Source organism: Nycticebus coucang, chromosome 6, assembly GCF_027406575.1.
Source record: "Nycticebus coucang isolate mNycCou1 chromosome 6, mNycCou1.pri, whole genome shotgun sequence".
Lineage (NCBI taxonomy): Eukaryota > Metazoa > Chordata > Mammalia > Primates > Lorisidae > Nycticebus > Nycticebus coucang.
In genome coordinates, this window is record NC_069785.1 from 76,501,186 (window position 1) to 76,529,132 (window position 27,947).

The 27,947-nt window shown below is 51.0% G+C and overlaps 1 protein-coding gene across 6 annotated transcripts; it reads left to right on the forward strand.

Annotated features, from left to right (window-relative positions):
- Positions 1-27,540, forward strand: CD276 (CD276 molecule). Of its 6 annotated transcripts, XM_053594317.1 has the most exons (10): positions 8,178-8,270; positions 9,186-9,280; positions 13,856-13,992; positions 15,035-15,167; positions 17,858-18,196; positions 18,370-18,666; positions 22,356-22,490; positions 23,305-23,346; positions 24,683-24,718; positions 26,001-27,540. In XM_053594317.1, the coding sequence occupies exons 4-10, from the start codon at positions 15,089-15,091 to the stop codon at positions 26,021-26,023; spliced, it is 951 nt and encodes a 316-aa protein (XP_053450292.1). In that variant the 5' UTR covers positions 8,178-8,270; positions 9,186-9,280; positions 13,856-13,992; positions 15,035-15,088; the 3' UTR covers positions 26,024-27,540. The 6 variants fall into 6 exon arrangements, with proteins under 6 accessions (XP_053450288.1, XP_053450289.1, XP_053450294.1 ...); XM_053594313.1 differs by lacking the exons at positions 8,178-8,270; positions 9,186-9,280 and adding an exon at positions 1-327; XM_053594319.1 differs by lacking the exons at positions 8,178-8,270; positions 9,186-9,280 and adding an exon at positions 511-528.
- The last annotated feature ends 407 nt before the right edge of the window (positions 27,541-27,947 follow it).

Consider the following 27,947-nt stretch of genomic DNA (forward strand, 5'->3'; position numbering starts at 1 on the left):
GATGGGCAGCGAGTAGACTGGCCCTCCTCTCCCCAAGCACCGGGTTTTCCCCGCTTGGGTCAGGACCGGGGTCAGGGGTGGTGTCCAGGCCGGGCGCCCTGCCCAGCGGGCGGGCTCAGGACCCCAAGTCACCGCCGCGGGGCCAATCCCGCCTCGGGGGCGCACCCGCGCTGCCTTCCGGGCCGCGGCTTTCTCCAGGCCGCCCCGCCCCTCGGCCTCCGGGCCGCCCCCGACCCCCACTCGGACTCGGGCTCGGCCTGGCTGCGGCGGCGGCGGCGACTCGGCCCGGCTCCGCCGCGTCCGCGAGCCCCGGAGTGGGCGCGCGTGGTGAGTGCCTGCGTGGCGCGGGCGGCGCGGGGCGGTGCGGGGTGGGGCGGCCTTTGTCTGCGGCCAGGCCGGGCCCGGAGCCCGCCGAGGCCGGTGGGCGCTCCAGCGGCGGGGCTGCTAGAGCTGGGCGTGGGGCGCCGCTTCCCTGGCGGGGCTCCCCCACCCTGCAGTCTCCGGCGTCCCCGGCTGGCCTCCGCGCACGTGAGCACGGGAACTGGGGGCCGCCCTCGGGCTCTAGGGCCAGGAGGGAGCTGAGGGCGCCAGCACCCAACCGTGCCCGCCACCCAGCCTCCCCTCCCCTCTGGCTGATCTGCTTCTCTGGGCTGGGAGAGACTGTGCTCGCGGAGGCCCTGGGTGTGGAGCCGGGGGTGGAGGCTGTCACTGTGTTGAGGATGCTGGAAGCTTAACGAAGCCGGGGCTAGGAGGGAAGCAGGGGCCCTTGGCCCCGGCAGAAGAAAACACACTAACGTGAGGAAAACACGCTCCGAGGAGGGGGCGTTGCGGGGAACAGGGTGATGGTTAGGGGGAGGGTCCAGTCTGCCTGTCCCTGACGGATGAAGGAGTGGTCGGCTTGGGACGTGAGCATGAGAGGGGCAGATTCTGGGAAGGACGGTTAGGGTGTGGAGGTGGGAGGTCGACAGAGGCCCAGGAAGATAGAGGGGGACGAGGGAACAAAGATGGGTCACTTGGGCTCTGAAGTCTCAGGGAGGTGGTGGTAGAGGTAGGGACTGAGAGGAGGTGGGGAAGAGGGTGGAGGGAGGTAGGGACTCAGGGTAGGGGCATCCTAGAGAGGAGGGAATTGGATGCCAAGGCTCCAGGGCCCTCAATCATTCCTGTTCAGCCAGCGAATTGGCAAATTTGAGAGCCTAAGGCAGGGACTTTATTTCTAAGCCAAACCTGCCCTAATGAGAAATTCGTGATGGATGACTCAGACATGGAATCTATCACTGAGGAAAAACATGAAGCAAATAGTAAAAAGCAAAGAAGATTTGTGTGTGTGTAGGGAGTGTTCTTTGTGGGGGTATTGTTTGACTTAATTGAGATAAACTATTTACCTTCAAACTAGATGTGGATAATTATAAACGAGCCTAATTTCTTCATTAAATTAAGGCCTCAGGTTCTTTGCTTATAAGCATGTCTTTAGCAGTTAGTTTCTATATTAGAAAGTAATGAAGCAGTTTTGTCTTTAAGAGAGTTCTTAATTTATTCAGCCTCCTCTCTAATTCCCTCCGGCCCCCCAGAAATACCTAGGAAATTTGATGCTCTGCAGCCTTCCTTGTAGTTTTGGGGGTCTGCACATGGGTGGGGCACCTTTGGAGGCAGAGGGAAATTAAAGTCTAAACTTGTCCAGATGGGTTGAGCTGATCTGAATTCAGGGAGAGGGGGGTGAAGGGACAGCTCTTGTTTCCAGTTTGTTTGGGAATTGAGAGTATTTTGGGTGAGTGCATTTCTCTGATATCTGGGGTTCCTGGGCTTTAGCACTAACATGTAGGTTAACTGTTCACGTGAAAATTGACATATATCAGAGTCGGCTTACCAGAGTATCCCAATGGGAATGAAGTTTTCCTTCATGACTTGGGGGTCAGCCCTGTACAGGTCAGTTTTTGCAGTGAGGAGTCTGATGGCAAGGGGGCTCTTGAGGGATAGAGCTGTGCCCCTGTATTAAGTGGCCCCAGGGATGCTTTTGTTGGTCCCATGACTGATTTTTGGAGCTCTTCTGTGTCCTCTGGCATTGCTAGTGGTTTCTCCTGACTGCTGTGTAAGCTTTCCAATTTACTCTGTGCTGTGAGAAATCAGGCCCTGCAGCTGGGCAGAGGTGAGAAGCCCAGGTTAATTCCAGACTGGGAGTGAGAGGGGTGTTGGGGTTTGAGGACCCAGTTTTCCTTTCTGTCCCCATCCTTCTTTAGCTCTATCTGGGCACCCAGTGGAAACAGGTTGGCTGAACGTCTCAGATGCACAGATACTTAATAGGTGGGTTGGGTGCTTTACTTTTTGTGGAAAGGACAGTTATAGAAATGTTCTCCCTTCAAAGTAGTCCTCTAGGGGGTATGTGTCCTTATTTTTGTGAAGGTGACTTCTGAACCTTTCTTTTCTTCCTTATTTATTTATTTATTTTTTTATTCAATGAAGTTTTATTTTTCCAAATATACAGTTGGTTGGACCTGTTGATGCATCCACTCCTTCTCCAGCAGCCGGGGCTTCTCCACCCTTGGTATTTCTGGTGTAAATTACTTGAGCTGTGTGCTTTGACACTAGCTTGAGAAGTCCTTCACTAAGGAGCTCCTGAAAAGCTGCCTTGGCCAGGGCACCTTGAATCTTCAGTCTCTCAGAGACCACAGCTGGGGTTATAAGCTTATGGTTGGGAACTTCTTTACAGAGTCTGTCATATGTAGCTTTGTCAAACAAGGCCAGGTTGTTAGGCCCGGTGCGGTGGCTCACACCTGTAATCCTAGCACTCTGAAGGCCAAGGAAAGTGGTTTGCTTGAGCTCACTGTTTCAAGATCAGCCTGAGCAGATTACATGGATCAGTCCTTTTAAGAGACAGCTCTTAAAAAAGAATAGGTGGGTATTGTGGCGGGTGCCTGTAGTCCCAGCTACTTGGGAGGCGGAGGCAGGAGGATCACTTGAACCCAAGAGTTTGAGGTTACTATGAGCTGTGAGGCCACAGGACTCTACTGAGGGTGACAAAGTGAGAATGTCTCAAGAAAAAAAAAAAAAGACTAGGTTGTTGAGCTTGTCCTGAACTTTGCCTCTGGACCACAAATCTGGGGGCCAAGCCCCAAAAGAAGATTTGTTCACTGGGTCTTTGTCTTTCTTGGCTGACTTTCCGGCATCTTTCTTCTTCTTGTCATCCCTGGGCAACATTGTGAAGCTCAGAGAGGGGCTGCCGCTACCGCAGCCTTGCTAAGATGTTGGACAAAAAGTGACTTCTGAACCTTTCTGTATGAATTATCCCATCCTTAAACTTTCACCTTTTCTGGAGCTGTAAATCTTCATTCTTTATAGTAGATTTGGGTTTGACAGGGAACTAGGCAATGCTGTTTGGGATCAGAGATGCAATGTGATTAGGCACTGTGAGTTGGGATTCTACAGTGCCCAAAGGAACTCCTAGAAAGTGTTATAGAACAGATGTCTGGCCTTTTGTGAAAGGTTCTTGGTTGGACATGCAGAGTTTGGTTTGTGTGCAGAAAAATGACCAAATCCAAGCAGCTTCCGGGTTTATGACCACATGGAGCTGCTGAGCTGTGGGTTTGAGTCATGGGGTCAGGAGAGGATGAAAAATGGCAGGGAGGATGATGTCATTGCCCATAAGTTTATCCTGAGTGGGTGGTGACTTCTCATCGCTCCTTTTCCCACACCCCCAGGGCAGGAATGGCAGGAAGGTCCACTAACAAAAGGAGACGGGCACAGCCAGGGCCTGGGGGAGGGGGAAAGGAGCAAGGCTGATCCATGTGATCTTTGAGAAACTTCCCTTGTTCTGTTGGCTTGGGGACCCCACATCTAGGGCAGGGCTGCATGCACTGTAATGCCACCCCTGTAGTGTGCCAGATGGGAGCACTGGGTTTGGGGTTTGGGGGATGGGGTTGTGGGAGATGCTTCATAAACATCATCTCATTTAATCATCATAGCGGTCCTATGAGGTATAGAGAATCATTAGTGACATTGTACAGATAGATAAACTGAGATCCAGATCCAAAGACACACAGCTGGCAAACAGTGGAGCTGAGCTGGGCTGTTGTCTGCCTCTAGAACTGGCTCCTTCTGCCACTCTGGAGGCAATTTGGCAAAATGCGCTAAGGGTCTCCACAGAGATGCAGAGGGGACTAATCTGGGAGTCTGGGGAGAGGGCAGGCCTGACCTGGGTGACTCTCACACTTGTTCCAGCACCATGGGCCCAAGTGGGACTGGAGCCCATGGTGCTGGAGCTGAGGCCTGGGTTCTATAAAGAGGAAGAAAGAAATGACTACTAGAATGAGCCAGACCCAGAGATGGAGTTGAGTTGTAGATTAGCTGCTTTGGAGCTGGGGTGCTGGTGGGGATACTAGGTGGAAAGGGGGACACAGAAGGAGTAATGGTCCATGAGACTTAATGCATGGACTGATGGAGGAGGTCTTGGCCAGGGAGAATGGGGTGGGGAAAAAGGGGAGGCCCAATGCAGAGGGGCCCAGGAGGCCTTGTCCCCATGCCTATGGCAGCAATAACAACAAGAGTAATAATTGTTACTACTGTTTTGGTGCTAGACAGTTTCCTGAGTCCTTTCTATATGTTGTCTTATTTTATTCTTACAGCAGGCCTGTGGGGGAGGGATTCTTACCCCTGTTTTGAAGATGTGGAATGGAGTCTCAAATAGGTTAAGTCATCTGCACTTGGTCAGGTGTCCAGCAAAGCTTCTGTGTCAGGGCTGCCTTCTCCCAGCACATTCTGTATCCTGGACAGGCAAGGTGGCCTGGGGATTCCATTTAATAGGTGAGGGATCTAGGCCCAAGAGCACTTGTTAGCTGGCTCTTAGTCACCTCTACTGGTGACTAATGACTTGGCAGTGGGCCTCCCCAGCGTGGGCTCAGATTCCCATCTGTACAATGGGTGTGAAGATTGGGACTGGCCCAGGTGACCTCCAAGAGGCTCTGAGGACTGCTACGCACTTGAGAGAGAATCCCTGGGAGAGCCAGAGGGGTCTGGCGCTTAGGTGAGTGGGGCTGGCGGAGTTGTTCCACTAGGTGAGGGTAGATACCCAAAGAATTTGGAGGCTATGAGGTGGTTAGGCAGAACATATGTAGAGAAAGTGTGCCCTCCCTTGAGTAAAGTCTGGAAAGTCTTCTGAAAGGGATGGGATTTCCAGACATGTTTAGTTAGGCTCCTAACAGGACTCAGCAGATGTGTGTGCCACAGGCCTGCCAGTATTTGGCCTGAGATCTGCCCTCTGATTTGGTTTCGTGTGCTCTTATCCCTTCCCTTCCTTTCTCCATTTCTCTTGTTGCCTTTCCTTCTTCTTGTTGGACTTACTGTGAGCTCAGTGTAGTTTTCTTTCTTTCTTTTTTTTTTTTTTTTTTGCATGCCTCTGTGCCTCCAGTGAAGTGTGTATGTGCACGTGCACAGATGTGTACAACCATGTGCATGAATAGGTCAGCTTGTCTGACTCTGCCTGTGCCTCCAGTTCCAAGAAGACCTTGGTCCCACTCTGCTGGGCCGGCCCTGATGACATATTACTGTCCTGACTCACACAGAAATCACTTGCAGAGGAAGAATTGATTTCTTCTCTTGAGTGGGATCACAGGACTGGGGAGTGGTGCCCAGTGGATAATCTTGAACACAAAAGGCCCAGACTGACTCAGATTATCAGGAAAAAGAAAGGCCAACATGGAGGCTGTTCCCAGGGAACTCTGAGACCTCTCATCTCTCTCCACAGCACCCCTGACCCATTTATAGAGCACCTAGTATTAATTAGGTCAGTTTAGATAATTTCACGCAGTTGAGTCATAATCATTCTATGAAGATAGGTTTTATAATCCCTATTTATAAATGAGCAAACTGAGGCTCAGAGAGGATATTTCCCTAAAGTCATTTGACTAGAAAGTGGTAGAGTCTCTCCAACTCTAAGTCACCTTAAACATCAGGGCTCAGTTCTTCCATGAAACCTCTTGTGATTTCACTAGCCCAACATGTGATGTGGCCATAGCACAGGGTGGTGGCCAGAGCTATTCTTTGATGGTTAAGGAGACAACAACCTGGAAAGGTAAGCAGTTTGCTCTAAGGAGCCTAGCAAGTGAGTGATAGAGCCTGGTCTAAAATTCACATAAATCTTTGATGCTGCCATTTTCCTTTTGTTAACTTGCAAAAGAATTACTACATACATCTTCATTGTTAAAAAACAGAAGTATATTAAATAGGAAATGGTAGTAGACTCTTACCCTCCTTCCTGTACTCCAGGGTTGGGTTCACTATCAGGCTTCCAGATCACCCGTCCTATTTCTATCCATCTACCCATCTTTCTGTCTAAACATATATGCACTCATTCATTCATTCAAAAGTGCACTGAGCACCCATATGTGTCAAGCCTTCATTAGAACGTAAAGATGCAATAGTTAATAAAACAGATGTATTTGCTGCTCAGGGAAGTTTCAGTAGGACATGAAGAAAATTGACTGGATGCGATGACTAACTGGGAACTCCTCAGAGTGGCAGGTCTCTGACTTAGCTTTTATGCCAAGGTGACCCTCAAAGTATAGAGGAAAAATTAGTTGGGCCTTGTGACAGGTGCTTGTATCTTAAGACCTGTTGTCTTAGTCTGTTTTCTGTTGCTATACTGGCATACTACAGACTGGGTAATTTACAAAGAAAAGATGTTTATTTGACACATGGTTCTAGAGACTGGGAAGGGCCTTCTTGTTGCATTATCCCATGGTGAAAGGGCAACCCAGTATGTGAAATAAAGGATAGGGGTGGAACTTACCTTTATCAGGAACCCACTCCCTCAATAACTAACCCCCTCTCATGTTAACACGATCAATCCCTTTATCTCCTAAAGGTCCTATCTCTTAATACTGTTATAATGGCAGTTATATTTTAGCATGAGTTTTGGAGGAGATATTCAAACTATAGCATCTATGTCATCCAGGAAGAAGGAACTACGTTGTGAAGTGAGAAAGAGGGTCCTATGTTGTAAGAACTGTGGTAAGGAGGAAATGGGAGGAAGTGAGGCTGGGGAAATGGGCAGGGCCAGACCACGGAGGGCTGTATAGTACGTGGCGGAGCTATGATCTTATCCCAAGAAAAGTGAACAGCCCTGGGATTAGATTTTGAAAGCAGTGGTGTGATATAATTTATGTTATTATAGCAGTTATTCTGGCTGCTATAGGTTGGAGTGTAGAACAGGGTGGGAAAACAAGAGAGAAAGTGGGCAGACCAGTGAAGAGTTTTTTGTAGTCATCCAAGCAAGAGATGATGGTGATACAGAAGACCAGGAAGGAAGCAGAGGGGAAGAGGAGCAGAGAGTGTGAAAATACATCAGATAGATTCAAGGACCTTTTCAGTTGCAGGTTAATAGAAACTTAGCTCAACTAGCTTAAGAAAAAGCATTTTGGGAGACTGAGGCAGGAGGATTCCTTAAGCTCAGGAGTTTGAGACCAGCCTGAAGGAGAGTGAAACCTCATCTCTACTAAAAATAAAAAAATTATCTGGGCGTTATGGCAGGTGCCTGTATCGCCAGCTACTGAGGAGGCTGAGGCAAGAGGCTTGCTTGAATTCAGGAGTTTGAGGTTGTTGTGAGCTAGGCTGACACCATGGTACTCTAGCCTGGGGCAACAGAATGAGGCTGTGTCAAAAAAAAAAGGAAGGAAGGAAAGAAAGGAAAGAAAGAAAAAGGAAAGGAAGAAAGAAAAGAAGGAAGGAAGGATAGATTGGGCAGCCTGTGTGTGCTGCTTGCTTGAGGCACAGACATTTAAAAGAGGTTTATAGGACTCTGTATCCCTCTGGCTTTGATCTCTGCCTGTTTATTTATTTGGATCAATTCTTTAGATTGTCAGTAGCTGATAGATTCGTTGCTAACAGCGCGGTACCCTATCCTCAGCGGGGAAGAGTCTTCTGCAAGCTCCAGCACCAAAGCTCTGGGGAAGTCTCTGATTGGGTGTGGCTTGGCTCACAGCCGGGTCCGGAACCAATCACTGAGTGGGGGCGGGGCAGGGGTTCTCCAGTGAGTCAGGTCACATGCCCAGGCTGAGGCTGGGTGGACTGGGTTCCCTGCTGAAACGTGGAGCCCTGTTGTCAGAAGGGGGTGGGGGTGTGAGTTGGGGGGGGGGCGCTCTGGAATAAAGAGCATGTCGTCAAATAAGTAACGGTGTCAAGAGTAGCTACCGAAGACAGCACCTGTTCAGCTTCTATTTTGCTTCTTTGTCAAGAAAAAAAAGGAGCAGACAATGCTAAGGAGGAATTGAAGTGCAGACCAGGTAGGGTGGTGATTATCCATTTTAACTGAATTTGCCTTCTAGTCCCTGGGATTGCCTGTCCTGGTGCTGAGTGAACTTGGAGATAGTATCTCTAAGAGGCTGTCAGGGATGTTTAAGGACAGTCTAGGTTGGAAGGGAGTGGTGGGAGGGGTTGTGGGTCACAGTGTTCCAGTTTCCCCCTGTGTACAGATTCAATCCAGGGGCCTTAGCTGACTCCTCACTGCCTCCTCTGCCTCACCTCCAGAATCTCCGACTTCCCTGGAGTCCCATCTTCCCTGAATATGCTGTGTGCATTCGTGGTTCTGTGACTTTGCTCATGCCATCCCCTCCGCCAGACAGCTAAAACGTCTCTTTCTCCATGCAGCCCCATGCCTCGGGGAATGTCTTGACCCTCCACTTGCACAATACTTTGTCATAGTGCATTTTGATTATATATTTGTTTTCCTTTCCTATTTTTATGATGAAAATGTGAGATTTTAAATATTTATCCCGCTTAGCTGCTCTGTAACCTTAGGCAAGTTATTACTCTTCTATCCCTGAAATGTGATAATAATAATAAGTACTTCATAGAATTGTTGGGTGCATAGCAGGCTTTTAGCAATACTGGTGTTGTTATTGAGATAAAATAATATATGTAATGTAGGAAACCGCTGAAGCATAATAATAAACACAACACTCAGTTTAAGAGCCAGAGCATTTATAATTGAATATTTACATGTGTGTTTCTTCATCTTGATTTGTAGGGCATAGCACAGCACAATGCCTTGTACATAGATATTCAATGAATGAATATTCATTGGTACTTGTTGAATGAATATATGAACCATTCTAGAAGACCTGAGATGGGGAAATAATCAGTTTTATGGGGAAGAACATAGATTATAGGAACAATAGATCGGTGATATTGTCCTTCAGCCCTGACAGAATCTGGGAACCATTTATCAAATGAGCTGTGGAAGAAGAGTCAGTCCATCAGTAAGAGCCAGAATGGCTTTACTGAAGCCTTGCAAGTGAGTCTCTTTTCCTGTTCTTTTCTATTTGATTGGTACCCTGGCCAGAAGCAGTGAAGCATCTCATTATAGCCTCGGGTATGAGACAGGTAGATAGGAGCTGGGCAGCTGCACAAGTGGGAACTCTCAGAACCCCAACGTGCTGAATGGTGAATGGACGCTGACCTGGGGGCAGACAGTGATGTGAGGCTTTCCTATGCCTGTTCCTGTCCTCTCTCTGAGGACCTTGATGGATGACACATGATATAGAGCAAGGAGAGGATAGCAACCTTTATGAATGACATTCAATCTTTTCATCTACCAAACAATTACTGAGCATCTATACACCAGGAATGGTCAAGATCAAAGCACTGTTATATAGCATTGTAAATACACTTAATGCCACTGAATTCTATGCTGAAACATGGCTGATATGGTAAACTTCATGTTATATATATGTTACTGCAATTAGAAAAAGATCATGCAGTTGGAGGGATGGACTCAGTTTAAGAGAGTGAAATGCAACAGTAACAAGTGAAACATCCTCTGAGGCTTTATCCTGTCCTCCACTCTTTCAGAAGAGAAAGGCACAAGTGTGGACTTCTGATCACTGGCTACAGTCTATTATTTGGGGTTATTCTGATGAATGGTGTGACGTGGCTACCAAATGGTGACTTCATCAAGGAAGGTCAAATACTTGCAAGGCTGTAATAAGGAAGGAGCACACCTGTTCTGAATGGTCCAAGGATCAGATGAAGACAGATGTGGGCTGTATTAGGAGACAAATTTGGGTTCAGTATGAGGTCATCTGTCCAAAAGCAAGCAGACTGCCTTTGGAGGCAGTGGGTGCCCGTCCCTGGAGAGGCCGTCCCTGTTTTGACCATTAACTTCTGCAGTTTCTCCAGAATTTGCCCTGGAGCCTCTTGGCATTCCATCATCTCTCTGAGTAATCTTAACATTGCCTTCTGTCAACACCAATGCAGGCATGACTCCCCTGTCACCCTCTGTTCTGAGCCCCAGCTCTGTGTGTCCAGGAGTCACTGGGACAATTTGGTGTGATCCATAGCTCAAGCTCCATAGGAATTGTTCTCCCCCCCACCACCCCGAATAAGTTTCATTTCCAGGTCTCCCCGTCTTAGTGTGCGCCCACATTTGCTCATTTGTTCAAGGCCTCAGTCTGTCCTCCTTCCCATACAAACAATCCCCAAGCCTGGCCACTTCTACCCTTGCAATACGTCCGAAGCTGAGCTCAGGTGTCACTAGGGACTCTGATAAAATAGTCTCCAGTTCACGTTTTGAGATACCTATTTTAGGTGTGGTTTCCTTGCGTGGCTCTGGGCAGCGGCAATTTTTCATGGGCTAGGAAGAGGGGGAAGAGGAGAGAAGGTAAAGGAGGGATGGCTCCCTAAAATTAGTTCAGTTGCTGTAAGAAAGTCCTAAAATAACAGCGACTTAAGCCTGAATAGATGTTTATTTGTCACCTATGTAACTGTCCAGGCATATCCAGGGATGATATGACAGTCCCTCGGGGTCCTTCTGCCATGCTGCTCCGCAGTCCCCGCGGTATTGCCTTTGGCAGTGTGGTCCTGGATGGCTCACCATGTCTGGGTTCCAGCCAGTGGGAAGGGGGTAGAAAGGAGAGGGTATGCTCCCTCTCTTTAAGGGCATGCCCAGAAGTTACACACATCAAACACATCAGTGCACACATCACGCACCTACACCCAGCAGCAAGGAAGGCTGGGATCTGCAGTCTTTAGCTGAGTGGCCGTGTGCCTACCTAAAACTTCTATAGAAGGGGGGGAGCGGGTAAGGGAACAACTAATAGTTTTTGCCACAGACACTTTGTACATTACAGTGTGACCTGCATGGCAGCAAATTGGTTAAACCTTAAGGATATAGTACCTGAAAGGTTGAAGTACTGATGAAGCTCCACTAGCACCCACAGAACTTTTCTTTTGTAGGTAGGAACGTTGAGCTCAGAAAGGAGAAATCACCTAGTTAAGATTGCACAGCAGTCCCAGCAGAGTTGGGACTAAAACCCCATGCTTTGGGTTCATTTTCTATAATTTCAGGATCTAGCCAGGAGGCCGAGAGGCAGTGCCAGGAGGACAGGTCTCTTGAGGTCAGGGAAGGGACCACTTTTCCCAGCCTGGGGAACCACTCGCCCCTTTTCAGGACTCACCTTTGGGGTATCGTGTCTCTGAGGTGGCTCCAGTAGCCCTCACTGCATCTCGGCGGTATACTGTGCTGAACTGCAGTGATTACGTGCGGGTCCCCCTTTCCAGTGACAGCCTGCTGCTTGAGGACAGACAGCTTAGTCATCTCTCCATTGCTCTCCTGAATAGTAAAATGAATTATTGAAGATGTAAATGAATGTATATTCAAGGACTCCTTTAGTCATGGATAATAGAAACTTACTTTAAACCTGATTAAGGACAAAAAAATGATGGGCTAGAGTATCTGGGCTGCCACTTGGTTTGGGCATGGCTGGATCCAGGGACTTACATGCTATTTTCAGAGCTCTGTGTCTCTCTGACCCTTCTTGTCCTCCTTGTGGGCCCGTGGGAAGTGTTGCCCAAGGAGCCCCTGCAGGGATTGGGAGGAGGTGGGGGTTAGAAGAATGTGGGGTGATGTTGGTGGTCCCGGTGGGTAGAAGGCGATTCCCTTGGGCACCTCCAGGCCCAGTACATCTTGGCCCAGAGCCCAGGCTCAGTCTGGTTTTGTTGCTGTTTTGGATTTATAGGGGCACCGTTAGGTCATCACTTGGGGACTTCTCCGTGGCCCTGCTTCTGCTGACTATTTGCTATAACCTCAAGCTGAGGCTGGCCTGGCCTCTCACTCCCGCTTCCCTGTGAAAACCCGTGGTGGTTTTTCCCAGCAGGGCTCAGTGGAGTTGTCACATTTGTCTGAGGCTGGGGTGGAGGAAGGGGGAAGAGGAGGGTGGGCTGGCTGGTGACTCACAGGGAGGGGTGGCACATGTTGACTCCAGGGCACGTTTTGCCTGGAACGAGAATTCCCCTTTGTAGAAAAGGTGAGTGGGTGTTTTATGTGTAGTGTGAGGGCTGCCTGTCTCCACGTGGCTCTGGGTACCAGGGCTGCCCATCTGTCCAGGTGACTGGCTTTCTGTTCTCAGGTCACCCTCCCATTTGCTGAGCAGCACTTCATCTCTGAGATGTGTTTCTCCCTCTTGCTCAGCTCCCTGAGGCCCAGCTCTTGAGCAATTACTCTGGGTGCTGTAGATTCTCTGGTCTCTTGCTTCTCTCCAGGGCAGGCTGTGAGGGTGGCTTTCTGGGGCTCAGAGTCTAGGAAGGGAATCCAGGGAGAAAAGCCCACTGCCCAGTCCCAGAAGCCCATCATCCTCTCTCTGGAGGGAAGGACACCTTGGCCTCTGGGGAGCCCTGGCTGGTCTGATTAGGAGAGGGGCTCTCTGCTCCGGGAAGGACACGTTGGCCTCTGGGGAGCCCTGGCTGGTCTGATCAGGAGAGGGGCTCTCTGCTCCTAGAAGGACAGTTGGCCTCTGCGGAGCCCTGGCTGGTCTAATCAGGAGAGGGGCTCTCTGCTCCGGGAAGGACACTTTGGCCTCTGGAGAGCCCTGGCTGGTCTGATCAGGAGAGAGGCTCTCTGCTCCGGGAAGGACACCTTGGCCTCTGGGGAGCCCTGGCTGATCTGATCAGAAGAGGGGCTCTCTGCTCCCCGCCACGTGCCTGCAGGTGTCGCTCTCGTGTGATCGTGAGCAGTAGACCCTGGAGGCAGGAATTAGCCTTGTGTATGGAGGAGTCAGTCAGAGAAGGGTCTTGAGTGCTGGGCAGAGGAATGTGGGCTTGCCTAGTGGGCAGCCACGGGAGGCTCTTGAGCAGGGGAGGGATGAGTCTTAGTTCCTAAGAGAAAGCACCTTGAGAAAGAGGATGGCAGGGAAAGAGCGGAGCCAGCAGGGCAAGTGAGGAAGGTCACAGGGGGGCCCAGGTTAGGGTGGGAGATGGTGGAACAAGCAGGAGCACGAAGGGTGAGGGAGGTGGGCCAGGAAGAACCCACAGGCGTGGTCCTGACTGGGGGTGAGGCAGGGTAGGGAGACACGGGATGGGGGTGGGGGTGGCAGCACGTGGGCTGCTGCCTGCTGGGTGTTCCTGTGGGCCGGGTGTCCTTGCTGAACAGGATGTGATGCCCGCCAAGGGCGCTTTATGAATGGAGTGGGGAAGGCCGCTGACTCAGCAGGCGGGATGGCTTTGAAGCTGCCAGATTTTGGACGGGAAGCGTCTGGACAGGAAGTGGCTGCTCAGGGCTTCCCCATGGAGGACAGCTGAGGGAGGGGGAGGGCTGGCCAGGATGCACCCGGTTTCCCTGAGGGACTCCCTTAGCCCAGCTGTTGGATGTGTGTAGGTTTGGGGACCGGGTGTGCTTGGCTGGGAAGGGAAGGGTTGAAAGGTTGGGTGCCTGGGATGACTAGAAATGATGCTAACGGCTGCTGATGGGGTTGGCTGCAGCGAAGGGCACAAAGGACTCTTCTGCACTTGCTCAGTGGCAATGATTAATACATGACACTAACCAAATCACTTACCTGGGCTTTAATTTTTTTTCTCCTGCAAAAATGGGCCCCAGCTGTGTAGCCTGTCGCCTAGGTGTTCGGAGGATGTTAAATCATTCCCACTCTTGATGATCAGTGTTGGCTGGCCTAGGTGGACACTGACCGTGTGACTTGACCGGGACGTGGCAGCAGCTGTGGGAACAGGGAAGAGGTGTGTACCTCCTGCCTTCGGGGTGGCTGACATGGGGAGAAGGGAAGTCTGTGGCCACAGCCTTGACTCCTACTCAGTCCTAACTCCAGCCTTGGTCCTGGGACTCTTCCATTTCTGATCTGTCTTGGTCACGCAATACAGATATGTCAGATTTGTCAAACTAGCAAATGTCCTTTATCTCAGCTCCTGCACCCATATGCCCACCTGCCTCCTGTAACTCTGCCGGGGGTGGGGGTGGGGAGGGGGCGGTTCACAAATACCATTAACTTCACACATCCATGTTTTCTGCCTCAGTGAATGTCCCACCTGGGCAAGGAGGCTCAAACCCATGGACACCCTGACTGCTCCCTTTCTCTATCCCCATGTCCTCAGCTGCTGCTGCTTCTCTTCTGTCTAGCCCAGTCAGTGTTTTTCAACCTTTTCGTCTCACGGCACATTTGAACGTTTAAACTTCCACAGCACACTTAAGTTATGTTGCTTACAAAAAAGAATTAAAAAGGAAAGAATACGCTTACTGTTCTTTGAACGTCTTTCAAAAATAATTTAATTAATGATCTCTAAGATCCTCTCATGGCACACAGGTTGAAAATCAGTGCTTTATGCAGGTGCTGTCAGATTAAACCTTATGAAGCACCCCCTACTCAAGAGCCTTCAGTGGTTCCCAGCTATCCTTAGGATGAAGTTCACACCTCTTAGCTGATCCCTAACCTGGGCTCCAGTTTGAGCTCCTGCCCTCCCCTACCAGCTATTGCCTCAAGCCAAGTTGATCCCTGCATCTCCTTGCTCCAGGGCAAGCCCACCTGGCCTTTACTTGGCTCCTTGCTTCCTCTTCCTTGTATTTGGAAACCATCATTTTAGGGCTGAAAGAGTGGATCCCTTCTCTCTCATAGAGATCCCTCAGCAGGGAGCCCTGTGGGGTATGGAAGGAGGACCTCCCAGTGGGAAGCTGCATCCTTCCCAAAGCTGGTCCAGGGGAGATGTGGTGAGATGTGATGAGAGAGAGAGATGTGCAGACAAAGGCCTCCCTTCTTCTTCCTCCCAGGCAGGGACAGCCTTCCACCGTGGAGAACCCAGGTGTCACCTGCCTCACAAGAAGATGCTGCGTGGAGGGGGCAGGCCTGGCACAGGTGTGCATGTGGGCGCAGTGCTAGGAGTGCTGTGGTACTGCCTCGCAGGTGAGGGGACAGCATGGGGACTGGAGGTGGGGCACAGGGAGAGACAGTGGGGGAGGGGTGCCCACTCCCACCAGGGGTCCTGCCACGCTGGCTCTGGCCAGCAGGCCAACAGTCATTTCTACATGTAGGATCCGGTAAGCAACTTACTATACCTTTCTTAGCCTCCACTTCTTCATCTGTAAAATGGGAATGTGAGCACTAAATGTGACAATGCCATTTCTTGAACACACTGTGCGTGCTTTTTCCTCAGGACCTTTGCACATATGTCTCCTCTGCTCGGAACTTTCTGCTCTCCAGGGCATCTGCATGACTTGATCCCTTATTTGGTTCAGGCCTTTTGCTTAAATGACACCTCCTCAGCAAGACTCCGCTGGTTACCTTGTATACATTAGCACACCATCCCGCATGCCTCCCTATACCCACCTTCCTGCATTTTTCTTGCTAGCATTTACCTCCCCCAACAGGCCATATGTTTCCTTGCCCATTATTCACTGCCTCTACCCCATCCCCCTGTTCTAAGTGCAGGGTCTACCCGGAGGCAGGATGAGTGTCCGCTACAGGGGTGCTTGAGAACTGTGGAATAAATGAGGTGCATCTTCCTATACATGCGTGGCACATAGTCAGCACTCAGTTATGGCAGCTACTTTAATAACAATATCATCATATTTCGAATCCTAATCAGCATCTTTGCTCTGAGGGAGAGACGTGTTTGTCCACAGGAAAGACAAAGCTGAGTGTCTGTCGCCACCTTGTGGCCACAAATACACGTGCTGCACCTCTAGGTGACTTCTCAGGTTTCATGCCCCAAATGCCCCCCTAGGCCGGGAGTCTCAGTCCATCTAGCAAGGGATGAGAACTGGCCTGATGCACCTAGGCAACAAGAGATCCAGGGCCAGCTTAAGACCTTGAGAGACCTCCATGTGCTGCAAAGATTATGATACACTCTCCCTGTGTGGAATTCACAATAAAAATGCTAACCATAAAATAAATGTTATTTTTCTAAATATAAGAAACCTTTAATGAGTCCTGTATTCAACTAGATCAAGACTGTTTGATCTTCACAGATTTTGAGTGTGTCTGCTTTGCTAGACAAAGCACATACTTGATCTAACCATTATCTTAGAATGGCAGTGCTCGGGTCGGGGGGCTTACCTCCCCCAAAAGAAAGGCTATCAGGAACCCCTGCCTTATGCTCCAGGTCTCTCAAAGAAGTGGTACAATAGAGACAGAGGTGACTGACTGATGTGGAGTAGCAGGGTAACTCCACAGGATAGAGGGTGGGGGTGGGGGCAGGGGACCCTGCCCCAGGGGCTCAGGCTCTGGACAGCCTGACCCTGCCTTTGGAGGTGGAGTTGTCTCTGGACTACTGGAATTTCTGCTCCTGCTTTACCCTCATGTCTAATTTATCGGCCAGTCCTGGCCTCCCTCCTAAACAAACCTTGAATCTGTCCCATTCTCTCCATCTCCCCTGCCAATCTCTGAAACCATATAACCACTACTTTTTTTTTTTTTTTTGAGACAGAGTCTCACTATGTCGCCCTGAGTAGAGAGCTGTGGCATCACAGCTCACAGCAACCTCAAACTCTTGGGCTTAAGCAATTCTCTTGCCTCAGTCTCCCAAGTAGCCGGGACTACAGGCGCCCACCACAATGCCCAGCTATTTTTCAGTTGTAGTTATCATTGTTGTTTGGCAGGACCTGGCTGGATTCGAACCTGCCAGCTCTGGTGTATATGGCTGCTGAGCTACAGGCACTAGCCTCACCGCTACATCTTACAGCAGAAAAGGGTCTCCCTCTTGCCCTTCTACAATCTGCTCCCCTCCGCTGAGAAAGTGTTAAGCATAGTTACCCAGATTATGCCTGATTAACACTCCCCAGTGACTTCTCATTGTTCTTGGAAAAAACCTAAATCCCTTACCTGGTCTCTCAAAAGCCTCTTTGATCTGGTTTGGACATGCCTTCTGTCCAGATGCTTCTGCCATACTGGACACTTCCTGATATTTTCACACAGAATGTCAGAGCTTCCCACCTGCTGTTCCCTCTACCTAGAAAACTCCTACACTGGCTTTTGTATGTTAGCTCTTTCTCATTCCCTGTAAATCTTCCCAGGCTTAATATATCTTTAAAGAGGACATGTATCATGTCATATTTAAATTGTGGGTATTCTTTCTTATACAAAAACTAGTCGTGTTTTTTTAGGAAAAGATAAGAAGCACTTATAATGATCCTCTCATCCAGAGAAAACTACTAACAATTTTGGTGAATACTAAACTTCCCTTTCCAATTTATAAAATAACATACGCTTATAGGAAACTGCAAATAGCACAGACGGGTGTAAAGTACCTGCCAGATTTTTGAAAAGGCATCTCTTTACTTTCTAATCTGTTTGGCTTTTCTTCTTTCATACTCTAATTACATGCTAGTCAGAATTTGTATGCTAGTTTGTCCCTCTCTTCTACTAAAATGTAAGTTCTATAATGGTGTGACCTTGGTCTTGCTCTCTGTTGCATTCCTAATTCATACCACGCACAGTGGGTGCTCCCTATATTCTCCTGGACTGAATGAGGAGGTAATAAACTTACCTTGGGTCTCAGGCCTAAAAGGAGTAGACAGGGCATGGGGTTTGCAGGGGAACAGAGCGGGGCTACCAAGGCTGGGATAGACCCCACTCCTCCACTTCTCTGCCTCCAGGAGCAGTGGAGGTCCAGGTCCCTGAAGACCCGGTGGTGGCCCTAGTGGGCACCGACACAACCCTGCGCTGCTCTTTCTCCCCCGAGCCTGACTTCAGCCTGGCGCAGCTCAACCTCATCTGGCAGCTGACAGACACCAAACAGCTGGTGCACAGCTTCACCGAGGGCCGGGACCAGGGCAGCGCCTACGCCAACCGCACGGCTCTCTTCCCCGACCTGCTGGCTCAGGGCAATGCGTCCCTGAGGCTGCAGCGCGTGCGCGTAGCAGACGAGGGCAGCTTCACCTGCTTCGTGAGCATCCGGGACTTCGGCAGTGCTGCGGTCAGCCTGCAGGTGGCGGGTGAGCGCCGGGAGGGGGCGCCCTCCCCTCGGTCCGGTCTCTGTCCCTCCCGCAGCCCACCCTCTGCGCACCGCTGTCCCTGGAACCGAAGCCCCAGCGCTGACCCTGTACTAAGGGCCCCACACATTCTTTTCTTCCCCTCCCCTTGACCCCTGCCCCTTGCCATCCTCCAGCCCCCTACTCAAAGCCCAGCATGACTCTGGAACCCAACAAGGACCTGCGGCCGGGGGACGTCGTGACCATCACATGCTCCAGCTACCGGGGCTATCCTGAGGCCGAGGTGTTCTGGCAGGATGGACAGGGTGCGTCCTTGACCGGCAACGTGACCACGTCGCAGATGGCCAACGAGCAGGGCTTGTTCGACGTGCGCAGCGTCCTGAAGGTGGTGCTGGGCGCTAATGGCACCTACAGCTGCCTGGTGCGCAACCCCGTGCTGCAGCAGGACGCACACGGCTCCGTCACCATCACAGGTGAAGGGGCAGATGGACAGCTGGGGAAGGATGGAGGGAGCAACTACCTCTTTATCTGAACCAAAGCTGAAATTTCTATAGGTTTCAGTGGTCAGAAGACTTTAAAAATGACCTTCATGGATTTCAGTTGTCTCAAACACTTTACAGCAAGAAGTTCTTAAAAGACTTGGTGATAACAATCCTAACATTTGCCTTCCTGAGAACACTTTTGATGACACTTAATGCTGCTTGCTTATGCAAAGTACAAAGTACTGCCTGAAAGCTGGAAATGTGGGAGGGAATTCTGAGGCGGTCACAAGGCGTTGTCAGGGACATGATGAGGGTGTGCTTTCCATCAGGAAGGTGTTGCTGAGTACATGGGCACCATCGGATGCTGGAGCCCTGGGGGACAGCAGGGCCTCTCCTCACCCGAGTCTGTGCCAGCTCTTCTTTTGCAGACTTGAGTTCCACCCGAGCAGCATTTGGGTTGGTCGGTGCTGTCTCTGCTGCCCCCATGTGGTCACACACTAGATAAGAGGCCGCTCATTTGGAGATTGTCTCCAGGTCCTAAGCTCAGGTGTGTAGAGGGCTCAGGCCAGGAGAGGCAGGCGGTCTAGCAAGTCCTTCCCTAGCCCTGCCTGCTCAGTCTGGCTCCTCAGTCCCTCCTTTGGGCCAACTGACCTTTCCCAGGTACCTGCCCACATACTGAGGGCAAGACAGCAGGTTCCGTCTGTCTGGTTCTCTTTTCTCTTCCCACAACTTCACCTGACCCCCAGACTCCTGCCCCAAGACTAAACCCACTCTCTCCCTGGAGACCTCCTGGGTCTGTGCTCTCTGAGTCACTGCCCTGGGCTTTTGGGTGTTCTGAGACATCTCCTTGACCTTTTATTATTTTTTTAATTTAATTTTTTGTTAAATCATAACTGCATACAGATGTGGTCCGGTAGTGAAGATGCAGTTCACAGGAGAAAGTAGGAGCTGTACTATGGAGTGAGATTGACAGAATGAAAACCTTCCAGAGAAGGTAATGGTCAGGAAGCCTCCAGTTGTAAGTACCCCATTTCCCCGAAAATAAGACATCCTCCGAAAATAAGACCTACTTACAGGAAAGATAAGACGTCCCCTGAAAATAAGACCTAGCACGTCTTTGGGAGCACACCTTAAAACAAGACAATGTCTTATTTTCAGGGAAACAGGGTAGGAGTAGAGAGGACCTCAGAGGATAAGGGGACTCGGTGGTCATTTGCACACTGGGCTAGGTTAGATATTTGTAATGCTACGCATAAAGGGTTTATGAGTGTAAACATGATTGCAGGGAGAAAGTTCTCTATTTTAAACTTTAGTAGCTAACATTTAAGTAGTTTCATTTAGGGGCCATTGTTGCCAAGCACGTTTCACAGATGAGGAAACTGAGGTCCAGAGAGAAGAAGGAACTTTCCCAAGGCCAGAGACTCTGAATCTTTGGGGACTCAGGGCCCTCTTAGAAAATGGAATTGATGATAAATGCAGTACTTTGCATATAACTTTGGAGGGATCATGGCCTCTCTAAACTCAGCCACAGGGATCTGTGGGCCTGGGCTCTAGTACCCTGCAGTGAGCAGCTGAACCAGCATCAGAATCCAACTTTGGTCTCTCAGCCTAATTTTCTCTCCCCACCAGCCAGCCTCCTGTTTTCTTAGAGCAGGTCTGGCCTACTTTGGAGCCCTTGGCCTGTATTTTGCTTCAGGCAGCTTTGCGCCGTGTAAAACATTCTGGGATTCAGACTGTCAGTCCTCCAGCTGGCCTCTGCCACACCTGATGGAGGTTAGTGAAGGCACGTGTGCTGTGCAGTGCCTGTTTGTGGAGGGAGCCTGGAGAGTGGTTCTGACCCCTAGCTCTGTCCTTTCCTGGGTGAATAAGGGCAGGTCTGATTTATTATCAGCACCCGCCTAGGGGTGAACGTAGAAAGCCATCTTCCCCCTCCTCTTGAGTATTTCTGTAGCTGTTTCCTCTTCTGCTGCTAGGGCCTCAGGTTGGGCTTTCCAGGGGCTTCTTATGTGTGTCCTGTGGACTGACTCTCCCGGTCACCGTGTCAGCTGCCATCTTCTTTTCTTGCCCACCACTCTTGCTCCTGTTAACCGGGGTGATGGGTCCCTTTGCCTCCAAAGTCCAGAGCAGCAGTTTTGCCAGCCATGCCCACTGAAGGTTACATCTGCTGCAAATTGTCACCCAAGGTGCATCTGTGCCAGGTGAAGGCACAACCCTGCAACTGAAAGGTTAACGGGCTGCTCATGGCACTGATGGTGCCTCCTGCAGGAGCTGCTGCTGCCCTGGGTACTCACTGTTTCCAGAGGGCAAAGGAAAGTAGTGCCATCTTTTGTTAGATATTTTTCCTCCAAGGTCTCTGCCCAGGACCCAGCATGGGTTTCCAGGCTGGGCTGGAGGACCTATGCTCAGGACAGCTGCTGGCCCTGACCAGGCTTGGGCTCCTCAACTTCATCCTTCGGGTCACGTGATCTCTAACAGAAGGAGCCTCAATGTTTCACATAAATGTCCCCCGGAGACCTATATGAGTCTCCAGAGAAAGTCAGAACACTGGCTCCAGCACCCTCAGTGACCTCATCTGAGGGCACAGCCAGGCACGTGTTTTCTGTAAAGAGCCAGGGAGTGGGTGCTGTAGGCCTTGCTGCTGCTGCTGCTGCTTCTCCTGTTCCTCTTCATCCTCCCCTACCCTTTTCTGGTAACCCTTCACAAATGTAAAAACTATCACTAGTTCATGGACTGTGCAAAAATAGGCCACCAGCCAGATTTGGCCCATGGGCTGCAGGATAGAGATTCCTGACCCCTAGGAGGGGGATGTTGTCAGGTGGGGCTGGAGAGGTCTCCTGAGGAAGAGGTTGTGGAGCTGGGTGGGGGTTTGGGAGCACTTTTTAAGTAGGGGAAACAGATAGCAGTGTGTGGAGGCTGGAAAGAGCCAATGGCCCTTGTTGTTTCTGCGGAGAGTGGTTAGGCCGCCAGTTTGGCTGGAGCAGAGGGTACTGTACTGGAATTATTGTTTTTTGAAGTGAACATAACCTCAAGGTTTTATTATCATCCATAATAAAAGATGACACTTGGAACTGGATTGCCCAGCCCTTTCTCCTCTTATGTCTTCCCAGTTCAAAATGCCCGTGTCCCTCAGTAGCCAGCATCCTCTTAGAGCTGCACGTGGGCTCGGCACAATCACACCTCAGCACCATCTTCTTCGTGGCTTTAGCCTGTTGCCAGAAAATCGGCTAAGTCTGCCCACCACAGCCATGCCACTTCCTGTCATAATGCTGCATTCCCTGGGCATACGGAGAATCCTTCCCTTCTTGTAACTGTGTCACTTTGTAGGGTTGGTGCTTGTCACACTTTTTACTGAAAGTCTGGCGGGCTTTAGGAACATTCACCATGTTTGCAGGAGCGCTACCAGCGTCAAAAGTATAAAGGTTCTTGAATCATCCTGGGACGTTTGAAGCATTATACTAAAGTCATAGAAGGTTCTTGAGCATCGTTCAACCATAGCCTCTTCAGCCCTTCCTGGTAAAGCCATGGCTGTCAGGGTTTGGTGGCCATGTGGGGAAGGGGCAGGGGGCACTTGAGTGAGCTTTGTTTATAGAGTTAGGGCCCAGGGAGGGTGGGAACCATAATGCACCTTGGGCTATGGGGACCAGGCATACTGGTCTCATTCTCCCCACTTCCCCTCCCAGGGCAACCCATGACATTCCCCCCTGAGGCCCTGTGGGTGACTGTCGGACTGTCCATCTGTCTTGTGGCACTGCTGGTGGCCCTGGCCTTTGTGTGCTGGCGAAAGATTAAACAGAGCTGTGAGGAGGAGAACGCAGGTGAGTGAGAGGGGTGTGTGTGTACATGAGAGAGAGAGAGATCACTAGTATCACTTTCTAGAGACAGAGTGAGTGTGTGTGCAAATGAAGCTAGATTGTGTGTGTATGTGTGTGTGTGCTTGTCTACTATATCTTTCATGTGTGAGCCTGTCCATGTGCAATTGTAGCAGGGTGAGTGTGAATACAAGTGTGACTGGAAGGTGGTGGGTGTGTAGGGCGGACTGCATCTGTGCAGATAGGTGTGCCTGTGAGAGCACATTGGTACCTGAGAGTGGCACCAATGTGGACGTGCTGGTGGGCGTACGGGTCACAGGTAGGAGTGTGTCTGCCTCAGAGGGGCTCCGGTCTGAAGCAGCTGCCATGTGCTGGGCTGAGGGTTGTCTGAGTGGATGTTGATGGCTGGTAAGTGGGTCCAAGGATGTTGGCGGGTGGGTACCTCCCCACGTGGGTCAACAGAAGCATGAGAGTAGGCAGGTCACCAGAGGCTGGGAGAGGGGAGTGGAGGAGAGGATGGTCAGTTGGCCAGGAGGACAGGTGGAAGGACGAGTGGATGGATGGCTGGGTTTTTCTGTGTGGGGTGGGTAGTGATGGTTGGTGGGGCTGGTGAGGGAGTAGATGGGTGAGGTGAGGGCTGGGTGGGCTGCTGGAGGGTGGGTGGTGGGCTCCAGGCTGAAAGCCCTCTCATCCTGTCACAGGCTCAGTTCTGCCCTGGGTCCCACATTTGAAGACCCCATCAGGCTTTCTCAGGCCCTGTTTACCAAGTGAAAATGGGGCTGAGGAAGATAGTTGTTCACTCTGAGTTCTTATCTTCTAGGAGCTGAGGACCAGGATGTGGAAGGAGAAGGATCCAAGACAGGTGAGTCTGAGTGTGGAGCTGGCCCCTGTGGCGGCTTGGGAAGGAACACAAGGGGTGGGAGAAAGAACTTCAGGATCTGGAGGGGCCAGCCTTGCTGTCAGGTTTGAATGAAGCGAGGCCTCCTGACCCATGAAAGAGTCAGGCATGGAGGTGGAGCTCCCGGCTGCCCCCAGGTAGAGCTTCATTTCTCTTACTCTCCTTTACGTACCTGCCAGGGCCAATTCCGCCTGATTGACCCTGTATTGTGGAGTCTGGTGGCTTCCCAGGGTTGGGAGCAGGAACTCAGAACACAGTGCAGTTTGGGTTTAAGTTGCAGCTCCATCTCATGTAACCTGAGTGGCCTCAAGCAAGTTGCTTTGCCTCTCTAGCCTCGGTTTCTTCATATGTAAAATGGGCATACTAACAGGCTCACAGACTGTTTGGGTGGAATTAAATGAGATAATGTATCTAAAGTGGACACTTAACCTGGTGCCCAGTAAGTGCTCGATACTTAATACTGGAGTGCCATTACTGTCAAGCAAACAGCTATGACAATCCTGTTCTGTGCTCCTCTGGGCTTCAGTTTCCCATCTGTAAAATGTCATCCTGCCCCTGTCTGTTTGGAAGTTCTCCTGAGTGACTGGATTGGGAGGTGCTTCACAAAGGACATTGTCCAGTGAACCTGGAGCCCTGCTTGGGGTGGGCGCCAAGATTCTGCTGTGGCCACTGGAGGCTCTACTTCTGGGGGTCCTGGGCTGGAAGAGGCAGGTTCCTGCTGAGCCATTTGGGATGGTTCCAGTTGACAACAGTTCCGTCCCTACCCCCACACAAAGGAGATTGACACCTGGGGACTATTATAAATTATGCCAATTAATTCTCTGCCTGTCATGCCCAGTGTGGCAGGCGTAGAGACAGCTTTGGGATCAGACCTCATTTTTCATGCTCAGAGGCAGATGTTGGCAGAAGGGAGGGTGTGGGGAGAAGAGGGTGGTCAGAGATTTGGTCAGTCCCAGGCCCACCTGGGGATCCCTACAGACCACCAGCCTCCTTTGGCTCCCCACTTCACTTTGCGTGTAGCCTGGGCGCAGGTTACTGCCACATCCCCTGTTCACGGGAGGGCTGGGGGTTGTCCCCATCCTATAGATGCAGAGAACTGAGACCCAGAGAGAGGAGTGACAAGCCACAGGGTGGAGCTGGCACTTGGCAGTAGGGTTTGGGACAGCAGCCCAGGGCCCTTCCTTGGTGCCATAATGTCATCCCTACCCTGCTAATTTTTTCCTCCTGCTCCTTGTGGCCTGACACCCTACCCCACCACTTTCCATGGTTTCTCCTCACCACTCACTCCTGTCTTTTGCAGCCCTGCAGCCTCTGAAACACTCTGACAGCAAAGAAGGTAAAGACAGGTGTTGTCTGTGTATTGGTGCATCTGTGTGTCGGGGGCTGGCTATCACTGTCACCTCAGTGGTTACCTGAGGCTCCCTCCTCAGAAGAACAGCCTCAGCCCCCAACCCCACACCATGAGAGGGCAGAGGGCTGAGTCACCAAGGTCCCAGCTGTTCTAATAGGACCTAAATATGGCAGAGGTTTAACCAGGGCAGGAGTTATTTTTCTCTCTCCTGTTGTAGTCTGAGCGTAGGTAATCTTAAAGCCACTGCTGTCCTGGAGCCAGGTTCTATTTTGTCCACTTCAACTGGAAGCTTCCATTCTGAAGTCTGAAAAGCTACTCCTTAGAAGGGGAGGGCGTGTTTCTCTCTAGGGCTTCACTGGAAATAGTACCACGTCACTTCTGCTTACATCCCATTGGTCACAGCCTAGTCACGTGACCTCTAACTCAGGTGAGGCTTGAAAAGTCATCTCCAGCTGGATGGCTGTGTTCCTAGTACACAGTAGGTGGTTGGTAAATGTCAACCATAATTAGTATTCATGATAACAGCAGTCACATTAGGAAATGTAGGAAATAAGTTGTTCTCCTCCCCCTTGTTTGGAACCAAATGATCATAGAAGAGTTGAGCAGATGGAGATCAGAACGTCTGCTTGGCTTTGAAGCATTGCGGAGAACATGGCCTGGATGGGCAGAGCAGTTGGCTTCCTCATCCTGCTCCTCAGGGAGGCAGCCTGTCTCCCAGTCTCTGGCCACACTGGACAACTGCTGAGGTGGCGTCCAGATGGAGGAGCTCCTTCCCTCAGGGACAGACAGAGCACAAGAACCAGACAGGGAGGGGCAAGGGTAGGCAGACCCCTTCCTCCTGACTGCATCCAGGTCAGGATGTGGAATGAGGCTGGAGACATGTAGCTACTGGACTCCCCCCACCCCCCACATGGAGATGAGGCCAGAGGGAAGGAAGGAGGTGGCCTGCTCGGGGCATCATGCTCAGGGAAATCAGTAGAGGAGAAGGGCTTCCTGCTAGAGGAGGGATTCGGACCCAGCCTTGGAGGGTGGCTGGGGAGGACAGGCAGGGGAGACAGGAAGGGAAGTGTGTCCCCAGTGGAGGGGCCAGTGGGAGGAGAGAGAGGTGGATGAGGAGAGGGTAGTCTCCCTGGGCGCTGTCTGCTGGACAGCTGTGGCCAATCTCATACCACACACCCCACCTGAGTTATGTGACCTGGTACCTGGGCTTCTGGCATTTAATAAATACTTTGTTTTCCCTTTTTTTCCTCCCCATCATGAAATGCAGATGAAGGTCAAGAAATAGCCTGACCACGAGGACCAGGGAGCTGCTGCCCCAGCCCAGGGCTCCTGTCCACTGGCTGCACTGGGGCCTCAGTGTGAGCCCTGTCCCCAGCAGCGGGGTCCCGCTCTGGCAGGTGTGCAAGTTCTCCAAGGAATGTGACACACAGACCACCCTGCCATCTTACTTCTCAACAGACGTGATTCCCAAATCATCCCGCTGCCTTATTTCTTAGGGACACAGCACACGATTACCCTACCACTTTATTTCTCTAAGTCACCCTGCCACCTGCATTATTTCTCCAGTGACACAACACATCTTGCTGTCTTATTTCTTAGGGACACAGCGAATACACTTACAGACCACCCCCTCATTCTATTCTTCCGGTGCTACGTGGGCCATCTGGCTGCCTTTTGCTCCAGATATTCAGACCGACCCCCTGCCTTATTTCTGCAAAGACACGATACACAGTCACCTCTTGCCTTGTTTCTCCAGTGGCCCTGACCCACTGGTCGTGGTTGCTCAGCCTTTCCCCTACACCTGCATAGAATCCTGTCTACCCAGACAGGGACACTAAGCCTTGGCATCATCTCCTGGAGTCTAGAGACTGTCTCCTGCCTCTTCCCACTCTGGCCCCAAAGTTGGCCTTTTCCCTCCCCACCAAGTGAAGACTGTCCCCTGCCAATGCCACACAGGTGTGCAGAGACACGCAGCTGCTCGTGCTGGAACATGGACGCATTTGGTTTCCCCCACCCAGTCTCCTGTGCCATGCCCTGGGCTGTGCCCTGTGAGGCCCTCCTCTCTGCCTGCTGTCCCCACAGGAAGCATGTGCTGGTCACACTGGTTCTCTGGGGGTCTTCCATGGACCCCTGGAGGTTAGCTTCTATCTCTGTGCTTTCCCCACCTTTGGAGCATTGATTTCTTTTTGTTTATCCATTCAATTAATGTTTATTGGGCAAGCACAGGGTTTCAGCACCGTGTTAGGTGTTGAGGCACCATGTGGGGACAATCCATCCAGGGTGTCCCCACCCACCCAGGAAGCAGACAGCTTCTATGCCTGCAGGCATGGGGCAGCTCCTGCCTTGCTCCCTGCTGTGCCCACAGCTTTCTGGATACCTCATCCCCATCACACCCCTATTCCTACCCAGAGCATGGGGTGGGGGCAGAAACCTGGAGAGAGGAACATAGTTCTTTGCCACCCTAGGGAATCACGGTTTCCAGGTGAGAGCAGGTGGCCAAGGCCCTCCATACCTTGGGCAACAGCAATACGGGCAGAGCCTGGGGCCTCTCCTGCCTGGCTGGAGCCTGGAGTGGAGCAGGGCTAGGAGGGCTCCAGAACACAAAGGGGACTCCCCCCGCCCCCCACTCTCACCATGGTGCTATTCTGAGGCCGGGGCAGACACCTCCTGTGGCCTCTGGCTAGCCCCAGCCCCCAGTAGAGTACAACTTCTGATATCCAGTAATGGAAGATGTGAGGATTTCTAATTTAAATGTGGGACTCTGAGGAATTTTATAAACTGAGGGTGTACTTTGGGAAAAATAAATGTCTTTATAAAAAGCGTTTTTCTCTGTGAAGTGCTTGGGAGCAGGGTGGACCACAGGACTCAGCAGAAGGATCCCCTTCTGGACATTTCAATCTTTGATCTTACCACCATCCTTAAATCACTGGGTCTCCATGGCCCCTGTGGCCCCTTTCCAGCCTCAGTTTCCCTCTTGGTAAAGTGAAGTTGGTTGTCCAGATTTTTTGATAATTGTATGGGTCTCCTCCCACTCCTGGAAGCATCAGCCAATTTCTTTACCTCAGAGGACTCAGACTCTAGGCTTGCTTAGGGACTCTGCTAATGTCCCCATTTTACAGACTGGGAAGTTGAGACCCAGTAAGAGGCTGATACCAGGGAACAAGTTATGCATGCCATTCTTGGCTGACCCAGTGTGATGGGTCCCAGGAGCCAG

Coding starts and splice junctions, on each gene's coding strand:
- CD276 (XM_053594313.1), top strand. CDS start 15,089: ATGCTGCGTGGAGGGGGCAGGCCTGGCACAGGTGTGCATGTGGGCGCA. Junction 22,491..23,304: donor CTGTGAGGAGGAGAACGCAG/GTGAGTGAGAGG, acceptor CTTATCTTCTAG/GAGCTGAGGACCAGGATGTG. Junction 24,719..26,000: donor ACACTCTGACAGCAAAGAAG/GTAAAGACAGGT, acceptor CATGAAATGCAG/ATGAAGGTCAAGAAATAGCC.